Source organism: Andrena cerasifolii, chromosome 4, assembly GCF_050908995.1.
Source record: "Andrena cerasifolii isolate SP2316 chromosome 4, iyAndCera1_principal, whole genome shotgun sequence".
NCBI classification, from domain to species: domain Eukaryota; kingdom Metazoa; phylum Arthropoda; class Insecta; order Hymenoptera; family Andrenidae; genus Andrena; species Andrena cerasifolii.
This window is the reverse complement of record NC_135121.1, coordinates 849,057-875,501: the sequence shown is the minus strand read 5'-3', so window position 1 is coordinate 875,501 and position 26,445 is coordinate 849,057. Positions and strand designations below refer to the sequence as shown.

Sequence of the window (26,445 nt, the reverse complement as noted above, 5' to 3'; positions counted from 1 at the left end):
TAATTTCTCCCGTTTGATTAATTCCAAAAAGTAATTTTGAAGGGGTTTCTACGGTAGAACGGTTTATGGTATTATTTAAAGCAAATTCTGTTTCGGTCAGTACATTATCCCACGAACAAGTTGTTTTTGACAACTTTGACAAAATAGATGTGAGAGAACGATTTATTCTTTCAATCTGACCATTAGCAGGCGGCGTTGCCGTTGCTATTAGAATGTGCTGAATACTATTTTGAACTAAAAATTCTTTAAATTTCGCGGAGGTAAAAGCGCTTCCACGATCTGAAATGATTCGCGACGGTTTACTATAAGTGTTAAAATAAGTTCTCAAATGTCGTATGACGTCTTGCGCGGTAGTGCTAACTGTTGGGTAAAACCTGACAAACTTAGTGAAAGCATCGATAACCTCAAATACATACTTATGACGGTGCTTTGTTTTATCTAAAGGACCATAGTGGTCGATGTGCAAAGTATAAAAAGGTATATTGCCTTTATCGGGACGGTGTAATTTATATATTCGTTAGTTTTGTTTATGCCCTGATGGCCTATCTGTTCGTGACTTGCTCGTATTACATTTTCTTCCATTGAAGATGTAACGTAGAACAATAATCTATTCTTAACTTTCCGATAAATTAATCCATTATTTAGTTCGAAAAATTTACTCTCATTCTTTTCTAGTTCAATTCGTACTTTGATTATTTCGGCGTCCTGATTTTGTAAAATGGATAAAGTTTGTTCGACAGTGTTTTCAGTTATAAGGTGTACGGAATATTTTCGGCTTAAGGCATCAGCATGCTGCATTTTATCACCTGGACGATGCTCAAGGGTATACTCGTAATTGCGTAAGATTAGAGACCAGCGCATGATGCTTGGATTTATTTCCTTCTTCTCTAAAGTCAATTTTAAACTATTGCAATCCGTGAGAATTTTAAATGGAATTCCCTGTAAATATATCCGAAATCGTTCCAAAGAATAGACTATAGCTAAAGCTTCCAACTCGAAGCTGTGATAATTTGCTTCTGCCTTCGTAGTCCGGCGACTGAAATATGATATGGGATGCAACTTGCCATCTTTCTGTTTCTGCAATAATACGGACCCGAATCCATGCGAACTTGCGTCGCAATGTAATTCGGTTTCAGCCGATAAAGAGTAAATGGACAGTATTGGTTTGGAAATTAATGCTTCTTTCAATGACGCAAAACAATTCAACGCGTTCTCGTCCCAATTGAATTCTCTCTTCGACTTTAACAAATCATACAAGGGTTTAGCGACTATGGCGAAATTTTTTAGAAATTTTCGGAAATACGATACGAGTCCCAAAAAGCTATGAAGTTCTCGAAAGTTCCGCGGAATGGGATAATCTATAACTGCGTCTAAGTTTTCTTTACTCGGACGTATTCCGTTAACGTCGATTTCGTAACCCAAATAAAGAATCTTTGTCAGAAGGAATTCACATTTGTCAAATCTTAACTCCAAACAGTTCTGCACCAGCACCGTCAGTACTTCTTTTAAAATTTCCAAATTTTCTACAATGGTTGTCGTGGCTATCAACAGGTCGTCAAGATATATCAACACCTTGTTTGCGCGCAACAAAGGTTGAAATGCGGCGTTTATAAAGGCATGAAACACGACGGACCATTTGAAAGGCCGAATGGCATTCTAAGATATTCGTATTGACCCATAAAAGTAATAAAGGAAGTGTATGGAATAGCAGATTCACTCTATCTCACATGATGGAAGGCGTCTTTTAGATCGAGCTTCGTAAAATAAACTTTATCTTTAAGATTATCAATCTGATCGTCAATCCTCGGAAGTGGAAAGTTATCGCGTTGTGTTATTTTATTCAGATCGCGGTAATCTATCGCCAATCTGATACGTGCTGATTTTTTCTTAATTAGAATTATAGGGCTACAGTACGGTGAGGTACTTGCACGAATTATTTTTCTCTCCAACAAGTCATTAATTATCTCGGTAACGGCTTGTTTCTCAGCATAAGAAAGACGTCTTGCACGATAGAAGAAAGGTTGATGATTTGGTCTAATCACCAGGTTCATTTCCAAATCAGTTACAGGAAAATCTGGCCTTTTTGGCTCTACATAACATTCGTTGACAATATCAATTACCTTTTCCTTCACTTCCCATTCTAAATCCGTGTTCACCTGTATATTCGCGTTATGGTTATCTTCTGCCACGTTGATATGGAAGATTTCAGGTACGCTACACGCCGTATCATCTTTCGGCAATCTTTTCTAAATTTCTACCTTTTCATCAAAAATCAAACGAATTAACTTATTCGATATAAAATCTCGACCCACAATACAAGCTCGAGTCATCGTGGTGCTAACTACAACATAGAAATTTATTGTTAGTTCGGTATCTAATATCTTAACCTTTTGCCTTAACCGACCTAAAATTTCAATTCTACTCTGATTAGCTCCTACAAATTGCAAAGCAGAGGTGTATGGTTCAATACAAGTACGAGGGGGTATCAGACTTACGTTTAACATTGATATGGGACTCCCGGAATCAATTTCGGCTTCGACGTTTCCTATGTCCAACGCTAGAAGAATTTCGTACGGCGGAGTTATCTTGTTTTCTGGCTCGATCAGATGCAATGGCGTCTTTTCCACCGCGTTGGATGACAATCCACCCGTGGCTGCTGCGCTGCGTCGCGGGCAATCTTTTTTTCTGGTGCTCTGACGATCCACAAAGGTAGCACACTCCCTTCTCCCTTCTCGGCTTCTTGCATGCGGATGAGAGATGCCCTACCTCGTTGCAGTTGTAGCATCTGGGAATGGTGCCCTTGATACTCTTCGCCGTAGGTTGATCTTTAATTGACAAACTCCTCTTAAAGGAAGATTCCATTCGACTAGGATCTCCCCTAGATTTCGTTGAATGAGGAGATTTCATAATGCGTTCGTAAATTTTTAGTCTCTCCTTCAGTTCCTTTAGCGTTTGGGCTGCATACAACGTCATCTTCTGACTCGCCTCTTCGGGAATGCCATCGACTATATACTGTATCAGGGCCTCGGTTTCTATTGAACCCCTGGCAGCTATTTCTTTCATTACTAGAAAATACTCTTGAAACGATTCTTCGCGCTTCTTCTTTCGGTTGCACAACAATTCGTGCAATTGAGCACTATTAACCTGCGTCGAGAACTCAGACAACAATCGGGACTTCAAAATCTTCCAATCGGAGATTCCGCGTTCTCCCCGCAAGAAGGTCTTAGCCAACCCAACCAGTGACTTTTTTGCGAATAGTAATCTTTGTAATGCAGACCAACCTAGGAGTGCAGCGTTGTCCTCAAAATCCGCAATCCATGCCTCAATAGGATATCCGTCGTCACCATTGAATGGACGAATGGTATCCTCTATATCACGAAAACTCATTGTGAACTGCGGTGGAGGGCCGGTACTGGAGATTGACACATAATCTTCCGCGTCTTCAGTCCCATCTTCGTTCGGTTCTTCTTCTTCTTCCGATGCGACTGCGTTGGAATCTGCCGGCGAATTCAGGCGTTGAATGTTCGCCAAACTCAAACAGATCCGTTGAGCCAGTTCCTGGACAGTGCCATCATAATCCAATCCCAGCACGTTGCATATGGCGACTAGATCTCCAAGCGAAAAAGTTTCTGCCGCCCATGAGACTTTGGCCCGGAACTGGGGTGTTTCTTCAGCAAATGGAAATCCCTTGAATGCCCGTAGCCGCTTCCTGTTCTGTCGATCACCCTCTTCGAGGAACAGAAATTTGTGCAGGGTCACAATCTGCTGCGTCGGTGCTTTCGCAATTCTTTCCTTCACTGCCGAAATTTCGTTCAAAGCAGCCATAATTTCGTGTCTTCCACTTAAAAATGCAATATAAAGACTACACGAGTCACACGAAGCCGCACCACAAGCACGTGGTCGTATTCCAGTCACACACAGACCGAATCACAATAGCACGTGCGTCGTATTACCCGAATGGCTCGAATGGCACACAATGGTGTATCCCACTTCTGAATTTGTGGTAATAAAATAGTAGATAGTTTATTAGAATGACAGGTTTAGGTTAATACAGTGTGGGAGTGTCCGGTCGTTCTCTCACAAGCGTCCTCCCCCCTGAGGGCGCTTCTAGCACGCACAGGAACCATTCCGGAACGGTTCTGCGTGGCCGTCGGCTTGCCGGCACATGGCTGCGTGGAAACCCCGTCCTAGATGATGTTCCTCAAATCGGGAAGCTCCTACGGTGGTACCCCGCTGGCTGACGAGCCGAGCGGGGAGGATCCGTAGTCTTCTCGAGGCGAGGAATTTCGTCGAAGATGGGGGCCCGACCGGAAAAGTCCATTCGCTGCACCTCCTCGCTGGTGCTCCTGGGGCCACGTCGAGCTGGTTCTCGGCGTTGGTGCGTACGCAGGAATGGCATCCGTCCCTTTTTTCCTCGCTCGGTTCGCCGAGTGAGGCTCCCTTCCTGGAGGCGGGAAGTAAAGCCGTGGCCTTGGTGATGTTCCGTGTCAGGTGTTCTCGTTTTTTCGAGGCATCCGCCGCGGGGCCCCTCCACCTTAGAGAGGAAGTCGGGGTGCAGTTTGCCCCCGGGAACCGTAACCCCCACGGTGGAACAACGACCCCTCGGAGTGTAACAACTCGAGGGTACGCGAAGCCGTGGGGAACGGGGGGCTTGCCTTAACCGGCCGGCCCGCGAGGGGATAAACCTCTATAATAAGTCCCTCCTCCTGAGCCCCAGTTGTGGCAAAGGGGCACCCGGCCTCCTTACAGCGAGGCCGTGGTGGGCAGCGTGGGGGCACGCTGTCTAACTTCGATCCGTCCGGTAACTGCCGCCACCGGACGCAGCTCGCCGCCCTTCGGGGTCCGAGCATAGGCTTGCATCCGGCAGCTCGCCTCTACCGGATGTCGACCGTCATAAAGCGAGTGCTCGTGGGAATCTTATGGATCCTCGACCCCCCCCCCCTTCTGTTGACAACCCGGCTTCTCACATTGACGACGACTTTTTGGATTCTCTGCGCTATTTGCGCGCGCAGCGGGATGCGGATCTGCATTCCGCTTCGGGCACGGTGTGCGCCCAGGGCTCCCCTTCGTTTTCGACAGGTAGCGACGCCCAACGTGGGACAGACGGCGATGCACCAACGTCGGTTGGTGATAGCCATTTTTTCATTGACCAGGCTGCCTCCAGCCTTGGTACAGCGGCGAACCCCGGACGCGGGGGTGCCGCGCTGGCCAACAAGGAGGAACAACAGTCTTGGAAATCAGGGGGCGGGAATGCGCCTGGCGCTGGTCGCCAATCCGCCCCGGGACCCCTGAGTTTCCACCTCAGATCAAGAACGGGAGAGTGCGACGAGGGGGCGTCGCGTAGTGAAGAGGTGATTGACATCGACGCTATTGTAGCCGAGACTATGGCAGCGCGTCGCAGAGATATTGCGACAACTCGCCATGGCGGCGGGGTTGGTCCGAGCGCACCATCAATACGCTCGATGACGGAGGTCACTCCTCAGGAAACTGAGTTTCTTGAAGGCCTCCGCAGGAACGTTGCCGACCTGCACAAAATGTTGGGCGGGAAAACCGCATCTCTTGGCGCAGCGTCGAAGCATGGCTCCACAGAGTCGGTCAGATCTAACGCCACAGCGGCATCCTTGACGTCGCTCAAAAACAGCCGCGTTATTCTGACTCGCTGTGACGCCTTTACGACGGGCGCGGTCCAAATAGCCTCTAAGGCTAGCGCTGATGATACGGAGGTCGTCATCCCCGACGTAGTAATGACGGATGTCGCAGTGCCACACATTCAGCAGAACACCATTGCTGATGGCAGAGATTGCTCGTCTGCTGCTCGCCGGCCGTCAGTGGCCGGTTGGTCCGATGACAAGGGTTGGGTTGACCTTGGCATTCCTCCTGGCTCTGATGTCAAGAGTTCCCATGTTAATGAAGAGGACACGGGGAATGATCATGGCTCCCCCTCTGCGGGTGGCAGCGACGCTTCTTCCGTCGAGATGGTGGGTGGTGTTGGGCGCACCGTCCGTAAAGTCATATCGGACTCTGACGGGGACCGCGTCTCCATCCGTAGTAATGCCGGTAGTAAGGATGGCTCTGTGAGCCGTAGGGGCTCTAACTTGTCCGGTAGCGATACTAGCGGAGGGCGTCCTGGCTTCGTCCCCGGCAAGAGGGGTAGAAAACCAACCGTGTGGACAGACCCTGCCAAACTGGGGCCCGGCATGAAGAGCTTGCCAGGACGCACAGAGTTGCGCAATTGGGCCGAAACCCTTTCCATCCGTGAGTTGTCAGAGGTTGCCCAGCACGAGTTGGACTCGATTGCTGCAACAGTTAGCGCTGCTAGGCGCCTTAAAACTACTGATGCGCGCGCTATACGTACAGCGTTTCGGCGAGCGTCTGCTATTGCGGACGAGCTTCGTGGCAGAGCGGATAGGGGGGAAAATCCGGACAAGCCGGCTAGGGAGGTTATCTTCCGTCAGGGTGCCTGGGAAAAGCGCTCCCACAAACTGTCGGCACAAGTGAAGGCCCTCACCGAGCAATCCCATTCCTTGGAAGAGTGCCTTCACACTCAAGACAGGGAGCTGGAGTTCTTAAGAGGTAAATATGCCCGCCTTGAAACGCGTGCATCTATGGCCGGGGTTGATATCTGGGTGTTCGAGGGGTTAACATTCCGCCCTGGTGCTCCGATCTCCACACGCGAGGAGCTTTTGCCCTCCTGTGTCGCCTCCTTTGATAGCTCGTGTATGGAGGTGATTCCGGGCCCCTTCTCTGCGGCGAAGCCGAGTCCTCTTCCCGACGGTGCCCCACAGGCGAAGAAAAGAAGGTGGGAGACAACTCCCCACCCTGTTGCGGCATCTGCTCGGGGTTCTCTGGCTAAGAGTGCCAGCGTTAATGCCTCCCCTCCGGAGCAACCGTGGGACATAGTCCTTCGAAAAATGGAGGAGTTGGAAAGGCGTTTTGAAGGGCGCCTTCTTGCGCTGGGTAAAGTTATTGAGGCAAAGGGTGCGGCCTCCCGTCCGACCCCGTTGGCAATGAAGTGGGCCAATATCGGCCGAACGGACAATAGTCCGTTGACTTTGGCGGCAAAGTCTTCTAATAGGAAGATTAAGCCAGGGGCTGCGGGTGCGCCTCGCGTGAGTGCTGGGCCAGCGGTTGCTTCTTCTTCTGCTCCGCCTGTGCCCAGATCTAAAAAGAAGAAGAAGAAGGGTGCCTTGATGGCACCGTTGTCTGGGAATGGACCGGCGGTGGCAGTTCCGCCTCCAACGACTGTGGTGCCCACTGTTATGAGCACCAAAAAGGTGAATGCAAAGAAGAAGGGGTGAACATCTTTGTCCCAGGGTCGTGGTGTGGTCCCGTCTGGGGTTTTGCCTCGGAGCCTGTCTGGTGCCTCGCCGCCGCCTTCGGCTGCGCAGGCTAGGCGGGCTCGCCGGGTGGCCGCAAAGGCGGTCAAGAAAGTCAACGTTTCTGCGGTGCCTGCCACCAATGCACCGCCTGTTCCAGCTACGGCTGTGGTGTCTGGGTCTCGTGCGGCTTCAGTGGGGAATTGGGCCAGTGTCGTCGGTCGTGGGGCCAAACATTCGGCTAGCGTGCCTTCCAAGGGGGTTGCCGGTGTACCCGCTGGCTCTGGGATAGGCGGGACTGGTACATCTGCAAGGCCGTCCTCTGGTAAGCCGGGTGCTGCCGGGGCTCCGTTGCGCATGCCGCGTCACCCCAAGACGGCGGCGGTCTCAATCACTGCGCCTGCTGGGGGCGAAGAATTATTCTCGGCCAAGGTGGCTAGCGCGATGGCGGCTATTAGAGTTGCTGACTTGGGGATTGCCGCTATGCGGCCGAAACGCGCGGTCACTGGGGGGCCTGGTGCTAGAAATCCCGGGTGCCCAAGGCATGGCAAAAGCTGCAGCTCTCAAAGCTAAGCTTGACGAGCACCTAGCCGGCACCAGGATCAAGGTACAGTGCCCCCAGAAACTTGCCGAATTCAGGATCTGTGGCCTTACCGAGCTGGCCACTGAAGTAGCGATACGTGACGCGATTGCTGCTTAGGGGGGATGTCTACCGGATGATGTGTCCACTGGGGTGAAACGCCGGGACGCCGGCGGTCTTTTTTCTTTGTGGGTCCATGCACCTGCCTCTGCGGCGGCCAAATTGGTCAAATTGGCCAGGGTCGTCGTGGGGGGCGCTCGTGGCTCGGGTTCTGCCGCTGGAGCAGAGGAGGTTGCAATGTTTCAGGTGCCTGGAATTCGGTCATGTCCAGGCCAAATGCAATAGCCCGACCGACAGGCGCCTCCCCTGTTACCGGTGCGGCGTTGAGGGCCACAGAGCGCGCCAGTGCACGGCCACCCCATGCTGTCCGTTGTGTACAGCGGCTGGTTTACCAGCCGAACACAGGACGGGGGGTCCGGCATGCCGGCCTCCCGCTAGGGTAACACCTAGGGCTGGGGTTTGGAGGGTCCCTGGGAGGGGGGTTAAGACCTCTGGGGTCGGTTTACCGGCCCTGTCCCCTGCGGCGGCATCCGGTATGGCGCCGTCCGCTTGTATTGCGATGGCCTCGTCGGCCTCTTCCCCTGCAGCGGCGTCCGGGATGGCGCCGTCTGCTTGTACTGTATTGCTTCCCTTAGCTTCTGTCCCTGTACCCGAAGCCATGGAGACCACGGCCCTGGTCGCAACTTCTGCGGCCAGGACTGGCCCGGGTAAAAGAAAAGAGCGCGGTGAGCCGGGGGGGGGGGTTACCGAATAAACGACAGGCTTTATGTAACATTAAATAAACACGCTCCAATAAAGAACTTGTTACTTGTTACCCAGTGGTTACTCATTCGTTGAACCCGGCTATACCGACTGAGTCGGCACCAAATCCCTTCTCCGTCCCACCGGTAATAGACACGCGCAAACGACGGTCGATTACAACTTTTTTACTTAAATCAATAGGAGTGTTTTGCCCACCCAACATAGTATTTTAAAATTTTGTTTCTTAATATCTGTAATTCAAAAATTTCTGTTCTTTATATAATCCTATATTTTTTATTTTATAATATCTAATAATATAGGTTATGTATATCATTTTTGCATTTTAAAAGTATCACTCACAAGGGAACACCGGGAACCCGGACTCACCGATTGGAACGCAACTTTGTGGGTTTTTAGACTGACTCAAAACAAGAACAACGGCGTGTTTCATTTGTGCCCTATCGCCCTTTAAGGGGGTGAAAACTAACCTCAAAGTCAAATTGCCACTTCCACTTTTTCACGTATAACAAAAGCTTAATGGCGCTATAAGCGCTACAATATAAGGGTAACAAAATTTTTGAAAAAAAAATTTTTCTAAAAAAAAATTTATCTCGCGTTATTTTTAACAATTCTTCCATTTATATAATAACTAAAAATATAGGGTTTTTTTTGTGAATTCAACCGTGTATATGAATTGTATAATGCACTATCGGCTTATGGAGTTACGCGATGGCAAGTACACAGTTCGCACGGTTGCGCGCTCACAACACATAGTAAGTTGCATAATTGTTTGAGATTGGCCACAGCGATGCAGCCAATCGGGCACGTGCACGCTGCCTCGAAGCGCGCGACTTTTAAACGCGCTATTTGATACCGGGTCAGCGGCTGGAGCGATCGCGGCGATAGCCTGGTCGGGCCATCTCGGGGCCGACAATTATACTAATTAGCTTATCTCCCTCTACTAATTAGCAGCATCGCGCGACACACATGTGTACTTCTGTGATTGGCCATGCATCATCGGCACCCGAATCGGTGGCTCGGCCCGCTCTGTTTCCGCGATCGCTCTCTTGCTTGTGAACCGCGTACCGGTAAACACCGCTGTTTCTCCTAACGCGAAACAAAAGAGCTATCGGTGCTCCGATAATACGAAACAAGTATTTCTATATACTTCGCTTCGGCCTCGCGCAATCGCGTATACAATTTCTTGTAAATTAAGTGCTCTACTGTTAATAGTAATATTCCTTTTAATTAGTTATTAAGCACCCTCGTTTATTGTGGCGACATTACAATAACATTAATAGCGCTCTCTTAAATCTATACGTTCCGCAGCGTGAACACAAACTTCCTCACGCGTTAAAAACAAGTGCGTGGTGCCCCTCGTTCTTGTGCGAACATAATAAGACTCGTTCTATTTGCTGCAGGCCTTAACGGTGACAAATATGATAACATAAAAATATCAAAATATAAAGTATTATATCAAAATTATTCGATTATGTTTTGTCTATAATATCCATGATGTTTTATGTTTGTGCATACTATGCTGCAATCACATACGTTGCACTGTACTGTGTCAGACACGTATATAAATATTCATTTAATGACTATTCTTAACAAGCTATTTCATAATCGTACGGTTAAAAATACGTGTATACATATATGCATTTCATTCCACATAGTTTTCACAGGCATGGTGTTCATCAAAAAAATGTTCTATGCATAGATATTTTTTACACCAAGCACATCTTATAATAGCAGGCTTATTACATAGATGACAGCGTGGCAAGGTATATGCTTCAAGAAAATTGAAAGAAAAGTCTACTGGATTTTCAAACCGCGATGGTCTTTGTTCAAGGTATCCACTTGTATACCAAGCGTATTTAAATAATTCCTGAAATCTCGGAGAAGACAATTGAATATGTGTGAGCGATTGCAATTTGATGATATTATTTCGCAAATGTAAATTTACGTCAAGATTGTATAGTAAGACGCGGTCTGAAAAAGTTCTTACAAAATTTTTCCATATCCGAAAACCAAAAACGTCCAGCGGTTGTATCAGACCTGTTGTTCCTTTCGGTATGGTTAACGCAATAACTTGTTTGTTGGCCGGAATATTTTGTTGAAAAGTAGAAGGACAGTGGCCGCTCCACGAATCAAGCAACAGAACACTTTGAGATCCAGTCTTCGGTAAAAAGACTTGTGTTAACTAAATGTTAAAATGGTACGATGTCAACTTCCCAGATTTCGAAGCAGTCAAGAACACATTAGCCGGTCTGAATAATGTTTTTTCCACCCTGGGACCAAATTCTCCGGTAGTTTCTTTTAACACCATAAACAGGGGTGACAGTAACTGACCGCTCGCAGAAATCGTAGGGAGAATCGTATAACTATGCGTGATTGAGGATACTGATTGCACGGATGCTTCTATAGTCTTTCCACCACGGTGTGTCAACGTACGACCGGAATGGATTTCTAAATTAAATCCACTCTCATCTGCGTTGTATACATTACTTGGATTGTGTGTAGCAATGTATGGTTTTACCTGATTTACGAATTCGGAAGAAGTTAAATGTAAATGTTGCTTGTCTTGCTGTGCGGAACGGCTGACGAATTTTGTAACTTTTCTCGAAACGATGTTGTGCACTTTTTGAAATTCATGATCCAGGTATGGCCAGCTTTGAATGTGGGAAGATTGACCTCCTCTTTTGCTTTTAGCGCCCATCTTCTTATATCAATGTCATGTATCAATGAGCCCTGATCGATAGCAGTTTGAAATTTGTCCAACACATTTTGCACGATAGATAACAGCTGTTCTCTGCGTGTACCGTCGTTCGCCAACGCTGCTTCCCAGCGATACAATTGTTGAACTGATTTAACTTTCCTGAATTGATGTTGCACACTGCCGAGAGATTTTCTATCTTTTGAGCCGCTTCTCCAAAACTCAACAGCTCGAATTTTATAATTTAAATCTACGTTACCACTTTCCCCTGGGACACACACATCATCAAATTCATTGATAGTAAATTCTTCGTCTTCCTGGATATTATCGTCTTGAACAAACTCACATTCTTGGGGCCGCGCTAGATCTTCAAATTCTAGGGTTGTAACATAGTCGGTTGTGAATGAAACGTCATTCTTACTATCAACTATTATGGTAGGTATGTATAATTTCTGATAATTCGACTTCCCTGTGATTAATAGGAGACGGCGGTATTCTAGATATATGTAGAGCAGTTATCAGTAAATTAATTACATTCGCCGGATTTATGTGCACCATTTTATCGATAACTTGTACTGCTTGCAGTTAAAAGAATGCCAGTGACAACGAGTATGAAGTTGAGCTGCGAAAACTTGGTATTTATAATGAGGCCGAAAGATACGGATACAAGGATATCTCATTCAAGATAAGTTTGTTTCTTCAAAAATGGCATGACTAGTTAATCTTATGCATTAATAACGGAAACTTTACAAACAGTCATGCGAAATTATCAATAATTAACCATACACTTGAAAACACCTCGTGCAAAACAAATATGTATACCATTAAAAATAGCTCGATAAGCTTCTTTATTTTATAAGTAATAAATTCAGAGTTGGGTAAAATGTAATCTAATTACATCTTAAAAATTACGATTAAACTGTAATTGTGTAGTTGATTAAACATTATTTTCTGTAATCGTTAATTTAGGTAGTTCACCATTTGGTTTCGTCAACTACCTAAATGAACGATTACAAAAAATAATGTGTAATCAACTACACAATTACAGTTTAATCGTAATTTGTAAGATATAATTAAATTACAGTTTGCCCAACTCTGAATAAATTATACATAATACACTTTAGCATCATTGAATATTATCACATTTGTCACCACCGAGTCTTATTATGCAACTTACTATGTGTTGTGAGCGCGCAACCGTGCGAACCGTGTACTTGCCATCGCGTAACTCCATAACCTGATAGTGCATTATACAATTCATATACACGGTTGAATTCACAAACAACACCATACATTTTTAGTTATTATATAAATGGAAGAATTGTTAAAAATAACGTGAGGTAAATTTTTTTTTTTAGAATAAATTTTTTTTCAAAAATTTTGCTACCGTTATTTTGTAGCGCTTATTGCGCCATTAAACTTTTGTTTGAAACATTTTTTCTGTCTGTTGTACTTTGAAAGTTATACGTGAAAAAGTGGAAGTGGCAATTTGACTTTGAGGTTAGTTTTCACCCCCTTAAAGGGTGATAGGGCACAAATGAAACACACCGTTGTTCTTGTTTTGAGTCAGTCTAAAAACCCACAAAGTTGCGTTCCAATCGGTGAGTCCGGGTTCGCGGTGTTCCCTTGTGAGTGATACTTTTAAAATGCAAAAATGAAATACATAACCTATATTATTAGATATTATAAAATAAAAAATATAGGATTATATAAAGAACAGAAATTTTTGAATTACAGATATTAAGAAACAAAATTTTAAAATACTATGTTGGGTGGGCAAAACACTCCTATTGATTTAAGTAAAAAAAGTTGTAATCGACCGTCGTTTGCGCGTGTCGATTACCGGTGGGACGGAGAAGGGATTTGGTGCCGACTCAGTCGGTATAGCCGGGTTCAGCGAATGAGTAACCACTGGGTAACAAGTAACAAGTTCTTTATTGGAGCGTGTTTATTTAATGTTACATAAACCTGTCGTTTATTCTGTTTCCAATTGTTTCCGGCGGTGGCCAAGCTACGGGTCTCTTGTGTCGACGGACGTGTCGTTTCGCGGGGGCAGCGACTTTGGCGGCGAGTCAATAGGAACTAGGAGTCGGATTTGTGGAACACGTTCTGCTCGGAATGGCCTTAAGAGGCGCGTTCGTTTGAGAATCGTACAATGGAGTTTCAGAGCGCAATTTCTCGGGCGATTTCGCGCGGAGGCTGGTTACGGTACAGTGGTGGCGATGGCCGACCCCCCTGACACACCTCAAGGAGTTCAAAAAGCGAGCGTCTTGTATTGCTTGATGCCGTATAGCGACAGGCACAAGAGCTCCTGATTCCGCTCGCCGCGGCCTTTATATCGTGAGGCCGTACATCTTCGCCCGCGAGATAAGTATTGGGCCCGCGGCCGCCTAGCGGTCGCGACGCGAACTAACCCCCCCGGCCTCGGTGCCGGGCGTTCGCATGGCTCGTGACGTGACTTCGTCACAAAGTTATGTTTACTACATGGATGCTGGCGAAACCCGAAAGCTTCTTATCTGTCGGAGACAGATTTGGGATTGCAAAATGTACAGGGCACATGGCATTTCGAGAAATCACCAATGTATTAACAAATTTGTTATCGGATTATGTTAAATGGCCAGTTCCTGAAACCTATGATGCAATATCTCGTGTATGTTCATAATAATTATATGGGAACCCTCATTCCCTGAGATCAGATTATCCAATGGAATGAGCGGTTGACGAAAGGAATTTTCCTGCGTCGAACTCTCTGAGCCTGACTGCGAGGACTCTTCACCTATCACAATGAAAGGAAAATTAGCGACCCACCAATGCACTATGCAGCATACGTCCTTGACACATTTTCCATTTTGTACAATAAATTCTCCTGTGGGGAACACGGAATAGAGAATTACTCAACCCGTGAAGCGTATCTCACGCTGGAAACAAAGGCAATTTATATATTGTCCTCTCCGTTTTGGAACTTGTCCATGAACTCACTCGTAACCAAATAACTATTTGGATGCAAAAAATATCTTGTACGAGCTGATACAGAAACATTGTTTCTCCCTGGAAATTTATCCAGCGTTTTTATTTGCCAAGGAAACAAAATGACTTCTGTATGATTCGATCACCGATATCAATAGACATCGTGTCGATCACCTATCTGAAACTGAAAAAAAGAGGTTACACTTACGGCGTTTCTTTAAACGACGAATTACTTTATTCTGCTTGTTCATCTCCTTTCTTAAATGTTCAGCTCCTTACACACTCTGTTCTCTGTGTCATCGACACTACGTTTTCTCTTAATGTGCTCCATTATATCTTATGAATTTTAATAAAATATATAATATGCACGTGTGGCTTCTTTGGCACAAAACAAAAGAATGATGGGCTTGGACGGAGCGACTCGGGCCATGGAACGGGGACCGAGTTCAAGGCTTGTTTCTAGGTTTTATCTGTAAACCTTGTGACGATATTGGCATAAAGTCGAAGCTCCTACGAGGTGATTGAAGTAGGAGGCGTGTAATACAATCAAATATATTGTACGACTGTACAGTGTTTTTTTTTTATTTATAACATCAGTACCATGTCTCAATCTCAGCTGTCTTTTTTAGGTACAAAAAACCCATAATTAAATTCCTCATTGAAAAATTTCCGACACATTTGTTGCGTAACATATATCGTTTCATTTTTTTTCTCATTTCTTCTTTAAACAACAAATACATTTAACTAATACTAAGGCCTTCATCTAAATATTTTCTGGACGTATTTTCCCTTCCGGGAAAAGACGCGAGATGATCGCGAGCAACTTGTTGGAATTTTTCTGGTATTCTATGAGGTCTAATGTTATGCTTTCCTCTTTCATCACTATTGATTACGAGACTGCTGTTCATATATTTTTTCTTTTTATCAGCTGTTCTAATCCATTGGTAGGAAATGCATTTTTTTAACATTTATAGGGAAATTAATATATTTTCAATTATATCCATTAGTATTTATAATTTTCTTTATATTTAAGATGTTTACAATTTTTTTACTTACGCACCTAATGTATTAAGAAAGGTTTTTTTACAAACTTTAATTAGTTTACTTCCGTCTGCCAAAGAAAAACAATGACTAATATTTTTTTTCTTCGGTTTTTTCTCGAGCTCAGAATCACTATCATTTGTTTCATTATTTCGAACTTTCTCAGAATGTACCCAATTAGTTATACATTGTTACTGTTTACTTCAATCGCCAAGTTGCCAGAATTGGAAAAAAGCTGTTTTTTTGCACCAGGATAATTTTTTTGAAACAGTGAAAACGACACTTATCATTGTACCCATCACGCATTTTTCTACTTTGTATCGGTAATCCTTTCCTTCTAATGCCTTCGATACCCAAATTGCGTACATTTCTTGCTTTCACGTCAATCCACGAATCCTTATTTCGAGTTCTACTTCTATCAACAGGTTTTGTTTGATTATGTCTTACGTATTTGAAAGACGGAGCTACCCACAGTCTCAAAAGAATTGTCACGATTAAGACCATTTTGCTCATAGTTTTCATTGTTATTTGGAATTGCTGTATCAAAAATAATTTTCTCTTTGAGCTACAACATCGGTGTACTCTCGAACTGAATGCAGAGTTGGGCATTAATTAAATAAAAATTTATTTAAATAATGGGTCGAGTAAAGGTTACTTTAACATTAGATTATTCACCGAATAAAGTTATTTTTTTTTATTCGACGAGAACTTCTTTGATGAATATGATATTGACAAAAATATTGTAAGATCAGAACTGAATAAATGAGGTCGAAAATAGAGCTGTTCAAGTACCCGGAAAAAGCAAGCCGAGCCTAACTAACCGAGCGGCCCGAAAGAACCGAGACGGCCAGAAAGAACCGAGACCGCCTCGGTTCTTTGGGCCCGCTCGGTTCTTTCGGCCCACTTGAAATAATTCAATCCTCTTGGTTCTGTTCGAGCCGCCTCCTTCCTGCGGGCCTCTTGAAAAATTCAAGCTACTTGTTTCTATCCAAGCCGCTCGGTTCATTTGGATACTCGGCTCGGCTTGGTCGTTCAAGCCGAGTTAGGCTCGGCTTGTTTTTTCCGGGTACTTGAACAACTCTACTTCATAGTAATAACTCCTCCCTCTGGGCCAACTTCTCTCGCACCGAATACGTCAGCGCGTGCTTTTGTTTTGTTATTCCAACGTGTGTTTATACTCGAGAGATAAGGGATTCGTCTTTAATTCGAAGGGAGGACGATGCGGCGGGACCTCGCGGCTGTCAGCGGACCACCCCTTTTCATCCTGTGTCTCTCCCCGAGGCGTATTAATGATGGATAATACGTACTATAGGAGGAAGGACGATTACTTGTATAAATACGATAACTACGTTCATTAAAGGATGAATATAAGTAAATGATGGTGTTTGCGCTAATGTTCGCGCTGGCAACTCGCGAGGATCGCTTTTCCGAAACGTGGCAACGCACGACCACGCACGGCAACGTCGAGCGTCGATCGTCAATCGTCTCGAATAGTGGCAGCAAATAAGGTCCTGCTGCGTATTATTGCGTTCGCCGTAACTTTACCGCGCGCGCGCGTGAGAATTGGGCTTCGCGGCTCTACACCCCGGCCGCTCTGTTGTAACATCGGTCCCCGACATTGTCTTTCGATCTCAGCATTGTCATCATCGGAATGACCGTCGCTACTTTGGTCACTCAGATTAAACAAACCTGACGTCTATTTCTTTATATTGTCTGCCGCCGTTGTTATAAAACGAGGTTCTTCATGTTCGCCGACTTTATTAACCGCATAACGGTCGCCACGCAAAATGTCTGAAATTTGGTACGGACCCAAATATTTTGGTTGTAACTTACTGCCAGGTGCAACCTGGACTCGCTTCATCGCTACTAAGTCGCCTATTGAATAAATTCTTGGCTTTTTTTCGCTTTTTATTATAAGTACGCTGATTCTCTCTCTCTGAACCTTTTCGATGGTTTGCTTAGCCCGTTCACGCAACGCATCCCAGTTTTCTTGTATTTCTCGGACCGTTTCATCCTCTATGATTCGCCTCAATTCGATATCGTCCTTCAACCGCATGATTTTTCCGTTTAACAATTCAAAGGGCGATACGCCAGTGCTACGAGACATTAACGAATTAATGTACTGCTGTACCTGGTCCACAAATTTGTACCAGTTTTCGAGATTTGGTGCCGAAAGTTTGGTAAGCACAGGAATTACAATCGGATTAATGTGCTCTACTTGGCCATTTGCTCGCGGAATTCCAGTCGCGATCAGTGAATGTTTTATTTTTTATGTTTGGTCACTTTCCAGAAACATGTAAGAATTGGGCTTCGCGACCCTACAGCACACATCAATAATATGCTGCATCTAGCATATTTAGGTAAAATTTGGACTTATACCCCTAGCACGGTGAAATAGAATTCGAAGAGACGGCCACCGTTTCTCGTTTACCTGACTCTAGGAGTCTGAAAAAGTAGTCTGATTTGTATGACATTTGGGGTACTTTTAATCACGAAAACACCAGGAATCCATTGGTGTCACTTTAATGTCGATACGATGAAGAATAAGGAATTTCTTAACAGGGTAAACGATACAGTTATTGACCAGGCTACAGTAGTTGACCACTTCAAATTTCTGCCGCCATAGTCTAATGCACATGCGCGCTTCCGCATCAATGATGCACTTTGATGAGAAAAGACAGTTCTACCTTTTGTCTCAACCAAGAATCTATGATTTCAGTACAAGTATTTCGCCGTGAGATCGTTGGAAAGGAAAACGTGTAATTTCAACTCTGAAAGAAGGTAAGGGCTTAGCGGGTATCTTTAGAGCGGTGACTTGATTAATGACTGTATAATCATTGTTCAATTGTTTATTCTTTATCGTATCGATATCGAGATTCCGATTACGTTTTTTCGATGTAAATCATACCAAATGCCATGTAAATCGGACTATTTTTAACGAAATTAGCTTGAAATCATGTAAATCAAATTTTCTTCTTACTTCCTTCATGATGGTCCGAATTGCATCGTTCTTGGTGTTAGTTTCATTGGCGAAACATAAGGAATCGATTGACGTTGTTTTCGCAAAGATCTGATGAGAAATGCGGAAATCTTGGTCATTTCTCACTTCTTAATGGTACTTCAACCCCGGGTCGAAAGCCATAAAATTCGGTGAGGCACCACGGTGGGGGGGGGGGGGGTGACCTCGCCACGTGGTGCCAGCCGGCATTTCTTTGGCAGGCGTCGCTCCAGAATTACTCTGTACAATACAGTATGTACATACGGGTGTCCCACTAAGGAATGGACAGCGCGATATCTCTTAAAGTATTGTCGATAAAAATATAAAAAAAATAGGGAATTGCATGGTTCGAGGGGGCCCATTTATTAGCGCGAACGAATTTTGTTTTCGATTATTATTTTAAAAGATACGATGGTCAAGTTCGGTTTTTCAAATGGAACTATTTTTTTTGAAGACCTGAGTTGATAGTGCGTTCCAAGACAAATTCAATAAGCTTTAATGTATACACTTTATTTCCACTGGTTTTTAAGATATTGCGCTTGCAAATTTACTGATTTTCACTGCAAGAAACCCCTCTGGAATGGCAAAAACCGGGGGCGGTCTTACTGGCGCCACGGGTGGCACTACCTGTTGAAATGGATACTTACCTGCCAAAGGTCTACGCCAGAAATGGCAGGCCCAAAGGCTGGACAATTCTTTTCCGTCAGTAATGCTACTTAGGTAGGTACATCTGCGGTATCTAGAAGCGCATCGTTACTTTTATTTCGCACTTGCTTCTACGCTCGGATGGCCGGTTCTTTTGGGAGGGATGCAAGTTGGATTGGTTCTGATACCATCTGCTCCCTATGGTTGAAATTTAGTCTAGCAACTTTCACTCCTCCTAACCTAACCAATCCAACTTGCATCCCTCCCAAAAGAACCGGCCATCCCAGCGTAGAAGCAAGTGCGAAATAAAAGTAACGATGCGCTTCTCGATACCGCAGATGTACCTACCTAAGTAGCATTTCTGACGGAAAAGAATTGTCCAGCCTTTGGGCCTGCCATTTCTGGCATAGACCTTTGGCAGGTAAGTATCCATTTCAACAGGCAGTGCCACCCGTGGCGCCAGTAAGACCGCCCCCGGTTTTTGCCATTCCAGAGGGGTTTCTTGCAGTGAAAATCAGTAAATTTGCAAGCGCAATATCTTAAAAACCAGTGGAAATAAAGTGTATACATTAAAGCTTATTGAATTTGTCTTGGAACGCACTATCACTCAGGTCTTCAAAAAAAATAGTTCCATTTGAAAAACCGAACTTGACCATCGTATCTTTTAAAATAATAATCGAAAACAAAATTCGTTCGCGCTAATAAATGGGCCCCCTCGAACCATGCAATTCCCTATTTTTTTTATATTTTTATCGACAATACTTTAAGAGATATCGCGCTGTCCACTCCTTAGTGGGACACCCTGTATATGCTACAACGTTTTTCTGCACTAGCGCAATACGTGAGTATGGTGCTTTTAAAAAAATCTACCCCCAAAATGCTCACAGGCATGGAAATACAAACTATTGAAGATGCAATCATGATTTTATCACCATTGGAAAAAGTAACTGCCGAAATGTCGGCCGAAAATTACGTTACTGCTAATAAAATTATCCCCATTGTAAATTGCCTGATAAAAACAGTAGAAAAAGTTACCACACAGCCCGAGATAGCACAGCAATTACAAAAAATAATTCTTTATAATTTAATTAAGAGGTTGCATTCTGATGACTCCATTACTGGCTATTTCAACACTGCTGGATCCGCGATTTAAGAAAATTCATTTTCGCATACCGCTTGCAGTTGCAAACGCTATCAACGAAATAAACAAACAGATTCTTGAAATGAAAAATAGTACTAAAAGGTCTTCGACTATTCAAAAAGTAGAAAAAAAACAATGCCATAAAAATAATTTATGGAACATCCATGAAAAATTGGTTGCATTTGAGTGTAGTACAGAAAGAGATATGCCTGATGGAATATCTGTTGAGTTAAAACAATTTCTGGATACACCGCTAATAAACATATCAGAAAATCCTTTAAAATATTGGGATGGAATTAAAAACAGTTTATCCACACTGCTATCAAATTGCAGTCAAATATTTAACACTCGTGGCTTCATCTGTTCCAGCGGAACGCTTATTTAGTACGGCTGGTAATGTTATAACCGAAAAAAGAAATCGGTTGCAAGGGTCAAAGGTGTCCAAATTATTGTTTTTACATTCTGTTGGCGAAGATTACTGGAAGTGACTTCTAATTTTTGTTATTAGATTTAGGAGCGGTATTCACAGTCGCTACATATTCTTAAGGGGGTAGACACGGGTAATGCAGCGCTCTGTATACCGACATGATCTGGCCCGAAACATGGGTTTGCGCGCCGACGTTGTTTGTCCATATATGAGCAAATTTTGGGCTGAGCGAGGTCTCATTCGAAAGATAAAGGTTGAATGCAGCCCGCTCTGCTTATGATTCAAAGAGATTGTGTTGATATGTAATAATATGAGTGTCCAAAGTAGAGAAAAAGTGGACGAAATTCACTCGCAAGAGTTTTGTAACTCAAACGATGAGCAAAGCGGGCTGTACTGAACCTTCCTCTTTCGAATGAGATCTCACCCAGCTCAAAATTTGCTCATATAACGACAAACAACGTAAGCCCGTGATTGCATTCCCAAATACGAGTTGCGCCATATTGGCGATAATACAGAGCAAGTCACGTGACAAATTTAGTTCAGATAGTGAATACGAGATGGCGCCTACTCGGGAGGACTTATAGCGTTTAGGGCTATATTCAAATAATTGCGTGAGAAAGGTGAATTATATTTTATATATATTTAATTATTTATTCAATAACAAACACATGAAAACGTGATATGAACTTTACAATAAAAACGTGGCAAATTCCAAAATGGGATGTGATATATGTATCCACAGCTATAGCATGTGAGCTTGTCTATAGTCGGAGATAAAGTGAGAGTGAGTGTATAGAGTGACTGTGTGAATTTGGTAATAATGGTGAGTTAGTTATTTGTCCACTAGTGGCATGACGGTGATAGTATGAAAGCGCCAAAGTTTCCAGTGATAGCCATAGACTGCCAACGGGGAATCATAGCAAAACTGAAGCGTTAGGTGGATAAATATGCCACAGTAAAAGCGTGATGCAGTCAATGTATGCATTTTCGTACGATTAGAGGTTAGGTTATATGCATTTTAGGCATACATTGATTAGGAACTGCTGGGAACTGTATACATTTACTAAATTAATGCTTTTACCGTGACACATACATCACTTGAAATCGCTGTCGAATTTATGTTATAATTGAGGCAGTGAGAGCAACAACGGATTAACCTACATTAAAAAAAATATATTTCCCTATTTTATGTGATTAGTAGAGCGTATTGGAATACGTTATTGGTACTAACTCAATTTAAAAAAAAAATGTGGGTTAGTCCGTTGTTGCTCTTACTGCCTCATTGATATAGCAAAATACTAGAGATGAGCATTACATAACTCGAGCCAATTTTTATTTGAAGCGTGGGGATTTAATTGTCGGCCATGAATAATTTTCTCGTATTTATTCGTACATTCTCGACTAAATATATGGTACTCAACTAAAATACGAATAAATACGAGAAAATTATTCATGTCTGACGGATGAAAGGCCTTCGAATAAAAATATGTTTGATTAAATATATGTTTAAATTTGTATATTTAATAAATTAATTAAAATAAAAAAAAATTTGGCGCCTCTTCCACCCATTCCCCTTCCTCCTCCTCTTCCTCCACCTCTTCCACCTCTTCCCCTTCTTCCTCCTCTTCCTCCCCCATACCGTTGCCGCTTTAGTTCCTTTCTGAGGTCACTGTACTGTAATATGAAAATAAACCTTTTGTTAATTACTACAATAATGTTTTCACACTTTCGTGAAAATGTAAGAAATGTTTGCGTGAGATCGCCTACGTATCTACATACCTGCTTCTTATACTGCAGAGTCATACGCATCCACAATAAACTTTCTTCGCTTCGATGACTCCATCGCGAGGACGGAATCCGTTTCCTCGTTTGACTCCGTCGCGAGGACGGAGTCCGACTCCTCGTTTGACTCCGTCGCGAGGACGGAGTCCGACTCCTCGTTTGACTCCGTCTTCGCGACGGTGTCCGGCTCCTCGTTTGACTCCGTCTTCGCGACGGAGTCCGGCTTCTCGTTCGACTCCGTCTTCTCGTTCGACTCCGTCTTCGCGACGGAGTCCGGCTAATCGTTCGCCTCCGTCGCGAGGACGGAGTCCGGCTACGTGTTGGACTCCGTCTTGGGTTACGAGGCTGTATCGAACTCCGTCCCCGAGACGGAGTCCCTTCCTTTCCTCTCTTCTCAATATCGCTTTCTTTTCCAGTCATCTGTAAAAGAGTCGAAGAAACAGTGAAACTATTGAACGTAAATGGATTTGAAAGTGCAGCAGAAGCGTCAGAGTTGGCCAAAATGTAATCTATTTACAAATTACAAATTACGATTAAAATGTAATTGTGTAATTAATTACACATTATTTTCTGTAATTGTTTATTTAGGTAGTTGACCACAATAATTTTTGTCAACTATCTAAATTAATGATTGCAGAAAATAATGTGTAATCAATTACACAATTACATTTTAATCGTAATTTATAATTTGTAATTAGATTATATTTTGCCCAACTCTGAGAAGAGTACACGTTTATCAAGTTGGTACAATTTGGGTACAATATAGGCTTCCTTTAGCCAACATTTAGCGCAGGAGGAGAATCTTCAGATTTCTAAATGCTGCAATTTCCAAGTTCGAAAGCTTTGAAATTCAAACATTTCCAAAATTTGTAATTGTGAGGTTATCAAGTATCAAAATATCTGTATTTTCAAATGTCCGACATTTGTGATTTTAAAATTTCCGATTTTTCCACTTGTAATGTTTAGAAACTAGATTTTTATCACTTGTCTTTAGTTTCTACTAAAGGAAGCCTCTATTGCACCCGAATCTATATACCTTTTTTAGATATTTCGCGGGTAAATTATAACATAACTTTCGTATTCTTCGTGAGAATGAATACACGAATCTCTGAGCGTTGCGTATCGACATTGCAAGGTTGCCGCGCGAGGCACGCTTCGCGGAATGGAGAGTCTGGAGACTACCTCGATCATGATCATTTTGCGAGGCAGGCTCGTATGATAGTCTCGCGCTACCTCCAGCATGATATTTGCGTCGCCGGAGCCATGCGATTTTTGATCTTGGGGCCGCGAGGCACCTTTGAACACGTCGAAAAATCGACGGCTGATGTCTCGTAAAATAAACATGGTCAAGGTAGTCTCCAGACTGTCCACTCCGCGAGGTGTGCCATGCGAGGCAGCCTCGCAATGGCGATACGCAGCTTGAGAAACACGCGGACACTCAAACAATCACAGTTCACACGATAGATTTTACACAAAAAATTACAACAATACTATGACGGTAATGAAACTTCACCCGGAATTTGTCTAAATGCAGTCTTGGGTTGGAAGTGAAATGTAGAAGTGTGTCAGTTAGTATGAAAATGGCGTCAGTCGAAAAAGAAAAAAATTGAACTTCACGTTTATTATGTATCATGTTGATATAATACGTAAAAAAATAAGTAAAATGTAAATGAAAAATTTGAACTTAGACCACTTTCATAATAACGGGCACGTATAGTGAAAAGGGCAGGCGTAGGAAGCGTGAAGGTACTTACGATCTTCACTGCTCGACAGTTACACGTGGTTCTGACGATCGAGGCTTTGTTGGCCTCGAGGGCCAGCGTTGCCAGAAAACAATTGCTGGCGCGATTCACGCACACATTACCACCACTCTTGTAGGTGATCCTACTACACAACTTGCGATTCTTTCCTGAAACCGCTGGACTGGACCCAAACTGTTTTTCTCACTCACTCAATATTTTGTATTTCTCTTGCACCAAGGACCGAGCGACACGTCTCGGCCCGCGTAAAAGTTCAAACGCGCAAAGGTGATACGTCAAAAGTATATGCACCGGATAATCCAAAATTCTTTTTTGGGTACATTTCTGCAACCCAAAAGGATTCCTGGAAGTACATACTCTATGTAAATGCATCAGTATACACCAATCCTAATGGGAAAGAGAGGAATAGAACGTATATACCCGTCCTTTTCACACTATCTTTTGTTCTGCTTCTCAACATCTGCACCTAATGCAGCGACAATGCTAGCTGATCAGTTTTCTGCCGCTTGCACTGCGGTGAAGACGCAGGAAGCAATCGGGGTTTTATTTACTGCGCAGATATTGATACATATGGAATATTCATAATTTGTGAATTGTTCCATTCCTGCGTGGTTCGTTTTCGTAGTGTTGATAAGTGTGTGTGATCATTCCATAGCCATGGAATCAAAGAAGGAAGCCGCAGATGCAAGAAATAAACGCTATTTGGAGGATGGTACAAAAAGGAAGCAGCCCAAGTTATTTGCAAAGCGTTTATCGAAAAATAGAAAGTATCGAGAAAGGTAAGTTACGTGTCATGGTACAGATTAGTATGAAGTTATAGTTTGTGATGTAGTAGTAGCAGCACGGTATTTTGCTGTATATAATACAGTATTATTCATATTCTTCAAATACGTATACTATCTTTGACACTTTACGTACACATATTCTATGCTACGCGCACCGCAACACATGCCATTATTTTACCCCGCTTGCACCACTCGTTCCCATTCGTACGCTCATCATTGTATAATTAATTAATAATCCGATTTATACCATGTTTGGATTCATTTTTATGTGAAAACTGTGAGCAGTACGTTCCTGAAACTTTCGAGCCGATGAGACGGAATGTAGAAATTTTAAATTCCGTTATATATGTTATACAAACTATATGCGTTTTGTTATTATAAAACGTTCAAACTACATATACGCGTTTCGTTAGATATGCTTCCTTTATAATGCAGTTGTGATTATTTCAATCGTTGTACGTAGTTTTCAATGGATAAAAAATGTAATTCTGATTTTATTTCTGTGATGTAGAAGATAATGTTTAAAATTAGCAACAGTCATCGATGCTTAGCAATTCGACGTTGAGCATATATAGTTACTTGTTGAATACAAAATATGTACACATTGCTTCTTCTCTTGTGGGGTTTTGACTGCAATATGTACGTCCATTAGGGTGGACCTTATTTTTCGACCATCTGATTTTTTTATGCGACCCCCTAGATCTGTTCCAGATCCAAAAAAAAAAATAAGTTCTGCAAAAGAAGAACTCAATTGGACAACAGGGAAGGGTGTCGCAATCGGTTTGAAGTTTAAAAATTTCAGTAATTTCCCTTTAATTTTACATGCAACTCAAATTTTATGTTTTAATGATAAGAGTTACTGTTATAACATAAAAATATCATCTTTTGGTTGTATAATACGAAATTTTACTTGAAAGTTTCAACAATATTGTCAATATTTTGGTTTATTACATTACGGAGTAGAGCTATGAGCGCGCCAAACGGTCGCGTCGTTGTATTGTCTACGCGCGGGAACCGCTCGGCTCTGACCGCTGCAGCTGCCAACGGTATAACCAGTACCCCTTCCAAAGAGCTATCCTTCTATTTCCAGTTTTATACCTGCTTCCTAGTCCCATAGTCCCTTAGTAAAAGAAACCTCATTTTACGTCGAGAGTTCGAGGTATTCGCATCACGAAGTATCGAAATTTGTTAGTGTGACAGTGAGCAAAAATGGAGACAAGAAGTAGTGATAAATTGTTTATATTGGACTACTACGAACAACAAATTGTTGGTGCAAAATTGCCGAGTAACGGACAAGTGTTACGAGTTCTTTTCTATAATATGAGAAAAGTAAAGCTGGACCTTAAAACAAGTGCTACTGTATAGCGAGCAAAGCGTCGATTTTGTAGGAGGTTGTAAATCTCCTCGACACAATGTCACTTACTCTTACGACGTCTTGCGGTCATAAGAGCTCACTGGATTCGAAGGTTACTGATAGGTGTGTCGT

General features: G+C 43.4%; 3 protein-coding genes across 3 annotated transcripts in view; 1 reads left to right on the top strand and 2 right to left on the bottom strand.

The window, feature by feature from the left end:
* Window positions 1-26,445, top strand: part of LOC143368075 (uncharacterized) — a 153,843-nt gene that overhangs the window by 8,416 nt on the left and 118,982 nt on the right. The window lies entirely within an intron of this gene.
* Window positions 2,333-3,782, bottom strand: LOC143367610 (uncharacterized). The gene has a single exon (XM_076809595.1). It carries the CDS (start codon window positions 3,385-3,387, stop codon window positions 2,524-2,526), a length of 864 nt encoding a protein of 287 aa, XP_076665710.1. The 5' UTR covers window positions 3,388-3,782; the 3' UTR covers window positions 2,333-2,523.
* On the bottom strand, window positions 10,127-12,408 carry LOC143368586 (uncharacterized). The gene is given in 1 exon segment (XM_076811461.1): window positions 10,127-12,408. A coding segment is annotated over 1 exon segment (1,056 nt). The 5' UTR covers window positions 11,417-12,408; the 3' UTR covers window positions 10,127-10,360.

What these genes read in the sequence shown, in the direction of transcription:
- LOC143367610 (XM_076809595.1), bottom strand. Translation starts at nt 3,387, where the DNA reads ATGAGTTTTCGTGATATAGAGGATACCATTCGTCCATTCAATGGTGAC.